The sequence below is a fragment of the Platalea leucorodia genome (assembly GCF_965183815.1).
Source record: "Platalea leucorodia genome assembly, chromosome: 4".
NCBI classification, from domain to species: domain Eukaryota; kingdom Metazoa; phylum Chordata; class Aves; order Pelecaniformes; family Threskiornithidae; genus Platalea; species Platalea leucorodia.
Window position 1 is genome coordinate 33943875 of NC_138826.1, and position 13442 is coordinate 33957316.

The 13442-nt window shown below is 39.2% G+C and overlaps 1 protein-coding gene across 1 annotated transcript in view; it reads right to left on the minus strand.

The window, feature by feature from the left end:
* Positions 1–13442, minus strand: part of ANK3 (ankyrin 3) — a gene marked incomplete at its 5' end in the record, with an annotated part of 212243 nt that overhangs the window by 13240 nt on the left and 185561 nt on the right. Inside the window, 6 exons of the mRNA XM_082309097.1 lie at positions 1735–1833; positions 5499–5877; positions 7914–8586; positions 10907–11050; positions 12091–12222; positions 13105–13179. Of these exons, the coding sequence (XP_082165223.1) occupies positions 1735–1833; positions 5499–5877; positions 7914–8586; positions 10907–11050; positions 12091–12222; positions 13105–13179 (1502 nt within the window). The remainder of the gene's footprint in view (positions 1–1734; positions 1834–5498; positions 5878–7913; positions 8587–10906; positions 11051–12090; positions 12223–13104; positions 13180–13442) is intronic.

Below are 13442 nucleotides of genomic sequence, written 5' to 3' on the forward strand. Positions count from 1 at the left end.
CAATTCAGATCAGACACGTTCCCAACAGAGCAGGTTCAGCCGCCTCCACTCGCCATGCCCACCCTCCCGACTGCATCTGCACTAGTTGCAGATTACAACACTATATACGCTGCTTTACCGTTGCTCTGTTTAAAGTTCAACCCTCAAATATACCACCACATTTAAAAACAATTTTCAATGCCTTTCTCTAAACACAGTGGATATACTTGAGAAGCAAGTGAAGGCTGCCTTTTACATATTTTCTCTTTTCTACTCCGACATTTCCTGACTCCAAAGCAGTGGACATCAAAATAGTTCAGCCATGAATTGGGTGGGGGACCTCAGCCACAGGGCAGCTAGGCAGCCTTTAAAACTTTCAGCACGCAGATAGTTTCTGTCTTACCAGAAATGCTCTTACAGCATTCAAGGGTCTGTAATCGCCCACAGGCTGCCTGACCCGTTTGAAAACAGAAACCACATTCCTATTTCTGACCAGACATGTCCCATCTGCAGAGGGAATTACTGATGAAGGGTTATATACCCTGACCTGCCCAGGGCCTTTCATGGAAGGCAGCAGGTTCCGCCTTGTATTGGACAAAATATTCATTTCTACTGAGCTCATTTTTTGCAATTCCTGCCTTGTCCTGAACAGAAGCATGGCTAGCATACTGAAGAAATTCAGGGTGAAGACAGTCAGAAACGTCATCCTGCCTTTTCCGAAAGTGGCTGTATCTAGGACAGATCAGTAGCTGTGCGGAGCAGCCTATCTGCTATCCACATTATAGAAAAGGTGCAGTGCCTGTACGCGTACTCTTCTCCACAAAGCATACAAATAACAGCAATATAGATATGTGCAATCAGAGTGTCACGAATCATTCCTAAAGTAACAATTATATCTTAGGCAAACTCAGCTAGTTCTGTAATAGCACTATGGTGGCTGGCTTTTTCATGGCTTGGCTACATGATTTTCTAATAAGAATCTAATAAATCCTGTAAGTTACCGAGAGATTAACATAATGGTTTTCCGATGCAGAATTATTTTCTTATGCTATATGCTGTAGGCAAATAATGCCACGCTACATGACCATACAAGAAAAAACATAAGGCCAAATGCAATTATTTATATGACTACGCCATTGTTATCAGTATGTAAAGTATATTGTGCTGCAAATAAAGGCCATCTGTAAATAAATATGCCAAAGAAAGCCTACTGAAGGCAATGCAAAGACTTTTATTAACTTTGGTACGTTTAAATCAGGATCACCTGCTGTTTTGAGGAGGTTTTCCAGAACACATTAAGCACTTAGGACCACAAGTTTCAACCAGAGTACATGGCTCATACTCTCCTATATCCCACTCCTGTACGTTCCTGCAATTTTTTAACTTGTAATTTAGAATTTTTTTCAGAAAATAGAAAAAAAGAAAAAAAATGGTCACCCATGGCTGTCTGCAATTCATTTTGCTCTACAACAGACCAACACACTGCATCTAGCTGTAGTCTTTAAGATGCCATGCAAAACAGTGGCAGCGAAGAACACGACATGCCATGCAGCACAGTTGTTTTCCAGCAGAAGATAACCATAAACCTCTGGGTTAAGCAAGGAAAGGCCACCTAGCACTTGGTTATAAATACATACTGGCAATGGAAAGCACACTACCAGAGGGACTCCAGTATGCCAAAACTGTCATTCTGACACAGCAGTCCAAACCCACGTCCATGCCAACGTCGCCTCAGGAATGCAAATCACAAAATACCTTCAGAATCAACCGTCGTCGATAAACTCTTGTAGTAATTCTCTGCTCTTCATCTGAGCTCGAATCACTCTCAATCTCACTGTCACTGTCACTACATTCCTAATAAATGCAGTTTTAGTACATTTGAACATCACATTTACAAGATAGAACATGCCGATTAGGACTAGGAGAAGAAAACAGAGGTTATCATGGAGAGTGTTTTTCCTGTCTCTATTATGTACATAATGACTCGCAATTTTGCTCTTATGGTGGGAGGAGGCCTTTTTGTTCCTTGGCATGCCATAACTTGGTAAGTATAGCAGGCATGGAGTATCTCAGCAGCTCTTAAGTCTTAGAAAATGGTATTTGGAATGCATCTGACCTGCAGAATTTCTAAATCTTACATAGTTGTTAAAAAATTTGTGTACAAAAAAAGCTCTGTCACAACTGCTTGCTTTTTTCATCTCAAAAATTAATGTTTTAAACAAATTGTACGGATTCACAAGGTATGGGAAGTGAATTCCCTCAAAGACAGACAACTGTCACACAGAAAGATTCAGTGGAGCACCTCCACAAAGAAGATTACAAATAAGCATTTTGAAGAACTTCTCCATGTAAATGGCTTTTCTGCTCAGTATTTATCTGCTTTTAAGTAGCAAACTGTAGGGTGAAGTACAATCATTCTGCATTTTTTGAGAAGGGAACTGGTAGACCTCAGCGCAGGGCGAGGGGGGACAGCCTGACGCTGGTCTCAGCTTGGTGCCGGGAGGTACCACAGCTGCATGCAAGCATCTAATCCATCCTGGAGCCCTCTGACAGCCCCAATGTTTTCTCCTTCGCAACCCAAGGAGCTACTTGGCTTTGGGGCTGAGCAGCTCTGTGTGCAGAGGGCTTCATACCTATGTGTGTGACCAACATAGGGCAGAGACCCTTCTCACGCGATGTTTGGCTGAACCAACCTTTTTCTCAATAGAGAAATCTGAAAATTTTCTCTATAATTACTCAATGACAGGCCAAAACTGATTTAAAAGACATGGATACTGGAGATTGCTAACTGCATTTCTGTTTCTCTTTTTGAATCTGGCCCGAGACATCCCAAACAAGAAGCATTTCTCAGAAATGATGTGCAAAATAAGAGTAGGCATAGGTGGGTGGAGAAAAAGGACTATATAACAAAAAGCATTTAGGGCAGGATGACAGTGTTCATCTGCATGTGAAGTTTCTTGCTGTCCTCTGACACTAGTCAAATGTATAGACAAAAAAATTATAATCCAACCCTAACCTGAAGAAGTAACAAGAAGCAGAAGATTCCCAGAGGGCACAAAGGTTTTGGAGGAAGAGTTATTATTAATAAACAGCTTCAAGTGGTTTATTTGTGATGGAATTCTGACACTGGGAGTTACCTCCACCACATGCTGGACATCACCCTCTTTGGGATAACCGAGCAACTGTGCTGTGCTCCTCTCATTTAAAAAGATCAGTAGAATCTGATGCTTGAGCATTCGTAGAGTATTATATGGCCTACACTGTCACTGCACTGCTTTTGTAAGCTTTTGAGCATTTACGTGGATTTGGGATGAGGCCAGCCACGTCACCAGGCAGCAGCCCAATATCAATTGTCTGAGTTTATCTCTTGTTGCAAACTATGTGCCAAAATGCTGATGCAGCCCTCATCCTGCAGGTGGATGACTATTGCTTCTTAGCTCTTTCCTAATGGGTCATAGAAAAAAAATCTCGTACTTTGGGAAGTAATTTTATTTTGTTCCCCCTTCATTTCCACAGAAATAAATCTATTTCTTCCATACTTTTCTCTTTATGGAGCGTTTCTGAAGGACACCTTGCAGAAAGACTGAAGTTGAAATTCTCTTTCTGTTTTCATGACAGCACATGAAGTGTCTCACCATCAATTGGACTGTGTTAGTAATGAAACTATTGACTACAAATTAGATTAGAAGATATTCTTGAAGAAATATCAACAAGATATTAGAAGCAATTCTTGTTGTCATTCTAACAAACACTAGTTTGTTACCCATTCAGGCTTTGTGAGACACCCACGTTTAGAAATCACATTATTTTCTGATACCAGTCTATTCAAAGATCATGTCTATAAAAAGACTTGTTATTTAGAAGATAAGATTATCACCCTTTACCAATAAAGCAAAAGTAGTGCAAAAAGCACGCGTAAGAAAAGCACACTCTTATTCTTCCCAATCCAGATGGGATATCCAAAAGTAAAGAGAACACAAAAGCGGATGACAGCTTGTCTTCTTGCTGATGGGAATCAGAGGGGCAAGTGCAGCCCTGTTGCACACCCTCAGAACGTTACAGTGTGCATCTACGCTTACCCCTGCGTTTAAACTGTGCGTAATAATATCAGCCCAAGATCTGCCCCAAAGCCTACCGACACTAAAGGAACTCTGTCATCTGCCTTTAGTTGCCTTTGCAGAAGGCTCTTACTTACATTTTTTAAGTATTCCAGTAATTAGTGAACATTGGGAAAGATCTTCGCTGCTTCAACTGTGTCACGAACTAATAACAAGATAATAACAATCATATGCTGCATAACTGCTGAGACTGATTATGTTACCATCTAATAAAAGAATTCTTGGTTGTATAATCGAATGAATAGTTTAAAATGAACTAATTTAAACCTGAATGATTTATTGCAGCCTACCACAGCCAACATTTTTATTGTGCTACAATAAAAAAAAACAAACCTATATCATGTAGAAGCAATTCTACTGCAATACCTCGCTTCCAGAAGTTATAATCTCCTCCTGTATTATGCCCAGGAAAAGACAATCTCAGCAGAGAGAGGAATGTAGAAGAAACTCTGCAATTCCCTTTTTCAACCTGGTTCCCTGCTGGCCCTGTGGTCTACTCCGTGGCAACCCTCCCGCTGCTGGGGTGCGAGGTACACGCAGCTACAGGGCTGTAAGCCATTCTTTGAATCAACTTTACTTTTAAGTTTCTGGGAAATAAATATAAGCAACTGGGAAAGCTATTAAAATCTTCATCATCAGAAAACAACTTATAACTGAGGTTCTACAGTTAAGGATGCGCAAGCCAGGCAAGGTAGAAACAAAGGGGAGCCTCTCCACAGTATTTTACAAAAGAACCACCACCTGGAAAAGTGCTTTACACATTTGGAAATCTTTTGATTCCTCTTGGCTGGATGCACTTTGGAGTTGAGATGAATGAGGTCATGAAACAAAAAACATAAAGAGGAGATTAAATATTATCCAAAATTTATTTTCCTGCAAATTAACAGAGTAAAATAAAAATGCAGGGGGTGTGAGGGTCAAGGAGCAGGATAAGAGCTGAAGAGTCCCTATATCTCTTTGCTCACTTCAATGCCACAAAAAGAGGGGAAAAGAGTGGTATCACCTTAACTGGAAACAGATGGAGGACAGCTGAGCTGTTTGCACAGGTGGTATGTCAGGGCAGGAAAGGGGCCTGTTCCCTGGCGATGCAGGACAGCGATCCCAGAAGCTGCTCTAACCTCTTCCAGGGCTCAGGGCCAGTCAGGCAGAGGATTATGCAGCCCTGTGTGGCTCCTCTGCCTGCCTCAACTCCACCTCATTCCATTCACACCACAGAATATAGATTTCCACTAACTTCCATTTTTCTTAATTTAGCAATAAATAGAAGAGGCATGAAGAAGGATTAAAAAAAACCCAAACCTGTCACAAACAACTTTACAAGTCTTACAAAAAATTATGTCAAGCAATATGTCAAGCAATAGGGACTCCTCACACAGTTAATAATTACAGGACATACTGTACCTTCTGTTCAGACATTACTGCTCCCTCCTCCTCTTGGATGCTTGTTTTTGGCTTGCCATCCTCAGAAGTACTCCAGCTCATCTTCTTCACACTGACAGGCACAGATGTTTTGTTGCCTTCTGTTGTTGGCTTGCTAATCTCTTCCAAAGATTTCTGATATGCTGTTGATGATAACGTTTGCTCATCAGTACCAGCTGAAATTTGGGGCTTTATTTTCAGGGCTTCTTTGTCACTCTGTTTTCCCACATCATTTAAAGATTCCTGGATGTAGGATTTAGTTTTTGTCTCTGCTGTGGATTCGGATAGGCTTCCATTTGTTTCTGGCTTCCCTGCTTCTCCTTTGACATATGAGGTAACAGAATCCCTACATTGGTCCGAGCTACAAGAAAAAAAGAATAGACAGGCATTCAGTGCTTAAATCACACGCGGAAGGGCAAAGCACCAAGCCTCTTACTGAGCCTTCATTCTTAGCACATACGTTTCGGACAGAGAAAAGTAAAATTTTAAATTCAGCTTGCAAACATCAAATCTATTTAATAGCCTTGTCTTCTGCATCATGGTGTCTTTTCAGAAGCAACGAGAATATGGTGAACACTGGAAACAAGGCCAAATGTTTTATGTTAATCCCCTTCCACTTGGGGAGGGGGAAGGAAAAAGAGAAATAAAAATACCCAAACCCTACCATTTCCCTTGTATAATCATGAGATAAATCCCTGAGGCACTAATTCTTTAACCTGCTCTCTAACCAAGGAGGTGATGAAAGTATCTGTTACTGTGCAATTACCAGTAATGACCAAATAATTAATGGTATTTTTCCCCCAGACAACAATATCTGTACTCCAGATAAGTCATGCCTTTAAAAAAATACTGGTATCTGAAAATAAATCCTTAGACAGTGCAGAGTTTCAGTAATACACAAAGCCAAAGGCAAGGAAGGTTACTACAAGATAGAAAGCTGACCAAAATCTTGCCTCAGATTACCTAGGACAGGTTTAACCTGCACTTCTGATGCATGGTTTTCTTCTCTTTTGCATTTTTGCTTGCTTTCAGATAAGCACTAGAACTGTACACCTGAAAATACTATAGCTATTTAGTGACAAAACTCTTATAAAAGATAGTAAATTGAATTCATCTAGTTAGAAATGGATATGTTATCTTCTTAAGGAAGCCCTTTTACTTCTAGAAGTGATCTATTTTACTAATTTAAAACAATATATAATGCAGAATAACAATGCTTGCTTAACAGAACAGAAATCACATCAGTAGTCTATCAAGTGCTTTACTGTTCTGAAAGACAATCAGTTTGCTGAAATCAATGGCCGAATTCCCACTGGATTCAATAAGAGAGTATCTAATGCTACTTGGAACCTTAAAACATCCTGAGTCAAAGCTGCAAAGGATGCAAAATGCTGACAGACAAATGATCACTCTGCAGATAATCATTCTCTGCTGATTTACAGCTCATGCAGACCTGGCTCCTTCAATTAGTAATCATGGGAGCCACGGTCAAAACAAAGGCAGGCAGGAGCTCTTCACCCAGTGGGTACCAGTAAGGCTGAACATGCCAACACATGTTGTGAATGTTGATAGCTTAAGTAGGTCCAAGGGGAGCCTGGAAAAGCTCATGCAAGGGAAATGCATTGAGGATAAATATGTAGAAAGCATCCATCTCAGCAGGTCATTATGCTGAAAGCAAGTGGAGCCTGGGAAAGTACTGGAGGAAAAAACAGCGTATACGTCCACTCTCCTCCTTCCCTGAGCATCCTCTGCAGTCACTGCTGGAAAGCAACATATGGGACTAGACAGATTTGGTATCACCATTCTTACCTTCTCATGCCTTGTAACTCATCTCTTTAAAAATCTAGTAAATCAGCATGACATAATACGCTTGAAGTAAGTGTTATAAAAACAGTGACAATTTAAAAATTGCCTTATGGAAAAAGTAACAACTATCTGAGGGAAGGCAAAGTGATGCCATGAAAAGGACGACTGCTAAAAGGGTACTCGAGAGATAAGAGTAATGTAGTATCCTGGTTTCAGATAATGTACATTTTATAGCCCTCAATTCCAGTTACATCTATGCATCACTTAGATTAGCTAAAAATGAAAATAGACAAGATAAAGAACACGAGAAGTCCTATTATCCACTAAACATATTATAAACTAATTCTGAAATACCTATGTTAAGAATGAAACCTGATAAATACACATTTTTAAAGACAAATATGTCTGAGGCCAAACTGAATCAACTATCACTTTTTCTTTTAAATAGAGATATATATATATATATATACATGTGCATATATACATGTTCTCATAGAACAGTAGAACAGCAGCCTCAGCACTGCTCCTGGAGGTAAAAGCAGCATTGGAAGGCTTGCTTACACACACACACTCTTATACAAAGATCCTCACCTATCATCCAAGCGATCTAGCAGGCTACCACCTATCCTGCGTCCCAACGTCGGTGGCTCAGTGACACTTGACGAGTCAGGCTGCCAACCTGTAATTGAAGACATTTCGTGTTCTGCTTGTTGAACACCTTTAAGAATTGACCGTATTCTTTCTTCCGTCATCTCCTCAGACTCAGCTCCTTCTTCCAGATGAATGTCCTCAAACAGAAATTTAAGCTTTTCTTCCGTCACCTCCTCAACAGTACCAGACTTTTCTCTCTCAGGCTGTTCAGTCCTTACTCCTGTTTTACTAGTCTCTTCACTCTGCCTTTGTTTAGTATCTTTTGATATCCCGCCATAACTACCAAGATACCGTGGAAAATCCTTAAGGTCCACTTCCTCCAACTGGCTCTCGCCTATGGAAATATCTTTAGGTGTTCCTTCTCTAGGCACTGAGAAATCGAGTTTGCTGTCGTCCAGTGAAGTGTCTTCTTCAGTCACCACTGGCGGTGCTGCTGCTGTACCATCTACTTGTCCCTGGGAGGTCACTAACACGTCACTCAGTCTACTGGGAGTTCTAAGGGGTGACTCTAGGCTAGAGGTGTCGCTAAAGAAATCGTCCTGATGGAAAGGGGTGGGCGGCACGAAGCGCAACCCAGTGGGAGTTTCCAGTTCCACTTGAATGGTGGGATAACCTAAGGAAGACAGCACATTTGGACTGACCAGGATGAAGCATGGAGCAACAAATAAGCAAATGTCAAATGATTCATGAATTAAAAGTATGAAACGTATGAGGAGGTGCAGGTCTATAAGAATAAATGCAGTTCTGATAGATTTCTTTACTTTGTCCTAAATAGATGGAACAAAAAATGAGTATTGCCAGTGAATAGTACAGTGAAGCCAGTACTTTTGACTATTTTGTATATAGTCTGTGAAGATTTCAGCAATTGTTTTTGCAGCCATTTTAACATTTTCAAGCTGTAGCAGATTGTCTTAAGAGCATGCAATAAATCAAATGTGGACAAGGGTCGTTGTCCCAGTATATCCAATGCAATCTCTTGCAGCCATATTGTGTAAATCTTTCTTTACCAGTTTCTATTTTTTTAAATTTGGAAGTTTAATAAATAGATTTTAAAGACAGAAGTAGATCATAACATAGAACAGCCACTTTTCTGTCAGTAGGTATTATTTCTAAAACAGGTCCACATTTTTAATATACTTTCATATGAAAATATACAATACCAGCAATACAATGCTACTAATATGTATCTCCAATTTAACCACAGAGCCACAAGAATGGAATAGTTAAAGAATGAGGAACAGAAATGGATCCTAATGAGGATACTAAAGAATAGTAGATCTAAATACACAGCAGGATAAAAAACTAAAAAAGGAAGTTAACAAAGGGATAAGAGAACATAAACAAAACAAGGGAGAGCTATATGAATATTTCAGGTACAGTAAAGTTATACAGGTGAGAGGACTGCGGTGAGTAAGGAGATCTTGGTGATCTTGGAGAGTGAGGCGATCTTGGTGACATGGGTACAATCAGATACACTGATCAAATAAAGAGAGAAAAGAAAAATTGATGAAAACATGGGAAAATCATACAAAAGGATTAAACTGAATATACATATAAAAATGACAACAAAATCTGAAGTTTGCTTTCCAGCAAATAATAGGTTGGGTAACCTACAAAAGGAACAAATTTATGCCATGGGGTTAACTTGACATTGTGCTGCCTGCAAAGGGAGGTGCATTAACAGGGTTTGTTTTTTTTCTTTCCTGAATCAGCTGAGAGAAAAGCAAAGGTGGTCTGGTCTTGGTGAGGAAAGGAAGCTTGAGGAAGGTTCAGAGAAGAGGAGAGACAGAAAGCAACTGCAGAGAAGCGTATTTTTTTCATAAAAACATTGATGCTACTATTAAAAGGCGCAAGCAACATTTCAAGAGCAACTTTCTTAAAATGTCAACAGAAAATTATTTCTGTAATGCAATGATTCAATGACCAGCAATGCTGCTCACTAATGGAGGTACACGGAGCTCATATGCTCTAAAGAAAAAAACTCCTGCTAAAATATGGAGAAAGCTCAATACATACTTGAACAAATTACAAAAAACAAAGCAAATGTTACTTACAAAAGAAAAATCTTAAGGAGCTATTTATAATACATGTGAGAAAAATCAAAGTAAAGAATGTAGCAACCTAGTGCCTGTTAACTAACATTTAAAAGAAGAAAAAACATTTATCATCTTCAACATACTGATATTATAAATAATAAGTGTACCTATGGCAATTCTGTTTTAGACGCTGAACTTAATTTATCCTTTTAATCTGGCTCAAAATTAAGCTGCACAATTCTGTTCTCGGTACAGCTTCCATGTGAAAATTATTACACAATTTTACCCATTAGTAGACTGAAAAAGATATTCTCTCATGCACTAATAAAACATTTTTCTACTGCCATTGTAGAAATGGTCCAAGTGAAAAATCATAAAGTAATTGATATTCACTTGTCTCAAAGAGGCTTGGTAGTAAATTGCACATTAATTTACTCTATGCAATTACTAAGCACATTTTTTTTTCCTTGTTCTTCCTTCTTTTTTTCTTTGAAGAATTCTTACTGTTACTTATCTAGACAGGAAGCCAAAGAATGCATGTATTCCAGGTAACTTGGAGAACATGCAATACCAAGTACATTAAAAATATACATGGGCAAGCCTCAAAGCACAACCATTGCAGGAGAGAAACATTCAGATCTTGTCAACTGATGCTGAGGCTGGTGGGAACAGGCTTACCCAGACATATGTTTGTGGGATCCTGGGCTTATTCTTTGAGATATTAATGGGCAACCTACGAATGGTACCATGAGCGTGCTTTAGGAGAGGAAAAAGCCTTCACATTAAAACCAATTATTTCTATAGAACTTACTGTCTTTTTTTAAAGTCTACTTTATACAACATTATTGTACCATTGGACATGTCACTGAATTAAATATGACCACGGAATTCAATTACCATCAATGGGATCATGAAAAACGTTATTTTCATCTGCAAAACTTCTGGTGCCTGAAATATTTCCATAATCAAATATTGGTCCTTCCAACAGGGTCACGATATCTATTCGATTAATTTTTGTCAATACAGCAGTTAAGGCATCAGCTGAAAAACAAATAAGACACGTCAGAAAAAAGTTCAGGGTTGCAGAACTGTGTAATCTTCTTTCTCAGTTACATTCACATTGCATTAATTATAAATTACTGGTCTATGTTTCTGTCCCAATGCCTTTGGTTCTAGCACACCCCATCATTTGTCTAAGCAGTCATTCTGCTGCCTACTTATTCAAGATATACATCTATTAAGAGCCTTCCCTCCCCCCCAAGTATAATTATATTACAACACAAAAGGCACAAAGAATAAGGTCAGAGAGTTCTTAAAGCATGTATTTACTTACTACTGAAACAAAATATCCTTTTACTGGAGCGTAAAAGGAGCGTAAAAATCCTTTTGCCGTTCTGTTTTGAGGAACAACAGAATAGGTAGCCATATAGGTAATAATGCATGTAAGGCTATTCATGCAGTACCTCGTGAAATCTCATTTACAGTAATCTTGTTGCGAGAACACAGTAATACTGGAAACTACTTTTCCGGTGAAAGTGATCAAAGTAGACTCAAATACTGTGTAGGAGCATATGGATTAGAGAATGGTAATGAACACCATTGACCTAACATAAAAATCAAAACTTCTCTTTCAATTTGAGCAATTCAAGTGAAATGCACAGATAAAACAGCAGAATCAGCACAGAATCGGTGTCTCCATCACTCCTCACAGAAGGAGGTTTAGTCTTTTCTTATGACCTGCAATACTGTGAGACTACCTAACTTTTCCAAGCAGCCTATTTCCATGTTTCATATTCCTTGCTATTGGAAAGTCTTCCCTAATATTTTCTTTACTGGAATTTAAGTTCATTGCTTGTCCCATCAATTATGGATGTGGAGAACAGATTATTTCCTTCTGCATATATACTGAATAAATATGACATGTTTCTGACTTCTGGTAAAAATAGAACTGAAACTTTTTTTTCCATCAGTGGTTTGCAAAAGACACTCATAATGTTTTCTTCAATTTAACCTATTTAGAGTAGGCAACAGACGAAATGGGTTATAACTTATAAACAACAAAAGTAACTACTGGAACTTACTTGTAGCATTTTTCCCATCTCTGGTAACCCATTTTTTCAATAACATGAAGCTTTGAGCAATAAGAGAATTTGGGTTTTCTACTCGGATTTGATTTATTTCATCCACAGAAAAATTCAGTTCTCTTGCCAGTTCTATAAAGAAAAAAAAAAAAAGCAAGCAAGAAGAGAAAACAACAACAAAAACACCAAACAAAGCACAAATCCCTCAATCATCCTGTCAGGCTTAAAAATATTATCTTTCTTAGATCACACAAATATCAACAAAACTACCTGACACAAACTTTACAGATAACAATGAACATGGCATTATATACTCATATTTTAGTTTCCTAAGACAGACATCATTTTGAATTTCCATCATCTCTGTGAGCTATTATCATATTTATACCCAGTAAGCCACTTAAACATGGTGGAAAAAAGCTCCTTGGAGACTACTTCATCACCGCTGATTTATAAAATCTGTTTTTTCTGGTGACTGTTACTTCTTTGCGAGCTCGCCATGCAGCTCAGCACTGGTGCTGTCGTCACCTGCGCCCAGGGAGAGCTGGCTGTTGCAGCTGTAAGCCCGCAAAGGGCCAGCTCTGCCCATCAACATATGGAAGTATGGCGGGCATACAGTTAGGCAACCCCACACACGGCACTGACTTGCTGGGGCCCTGCTGCGCTCCCTGCAATCTCCAGGGCTTTGGGGAAACTGCTATCGAGATACAGAGGCAGCCCTGAGCCTGAGTAGATAGATCCTCTCAACTCCTTGGGTGAATGTCTTGAGGGGAGAGCCATTTTAGCTATTTTCCCTACGAGTTTGTGTTTGATTTATTGCAAGATCACGGGGTAATTCTTCACAGCTATTTCCTATTAGGCATCTTTGCCGAGCAATGTGTTGCATGTTTTGGGAGGCTGGGCTCACTGTGAATTCGGGAGAGCCTGATGCGGCCTTGCTGCGGCTTTTGGTAAAAGACTACCTGAAAATGTAATAGTGAAAACTGATTTTAGTATTAAAGCAGAAAAGCTTACCTGTCCAGCTAAGTCCTAGGTGATCGGCTACAATTGCCATCCTTATATCTGTCCGTTCACATGGACTCTGTGGACCTGTGATTTACAATTTCTCGATTAAAAAGGTTTTGCACAGAAAGCCACAATACCGGACAACAGTTTGTTATAAATAATAGCTTAAATTTGACTAAGTTGCCGGTGCTTATATTGTTTACTAGAATGGTTGTGTCCCCTAATAACCTACAAAGCAAATTTTTTTCACAGCTTTTATATTTTCACCTGTGTAAAGCCAAATGTCAAACTACATGATGTCGTGTAATGAAACCAAACATGCTGACAATCTAGCTGTTAGACTGTAC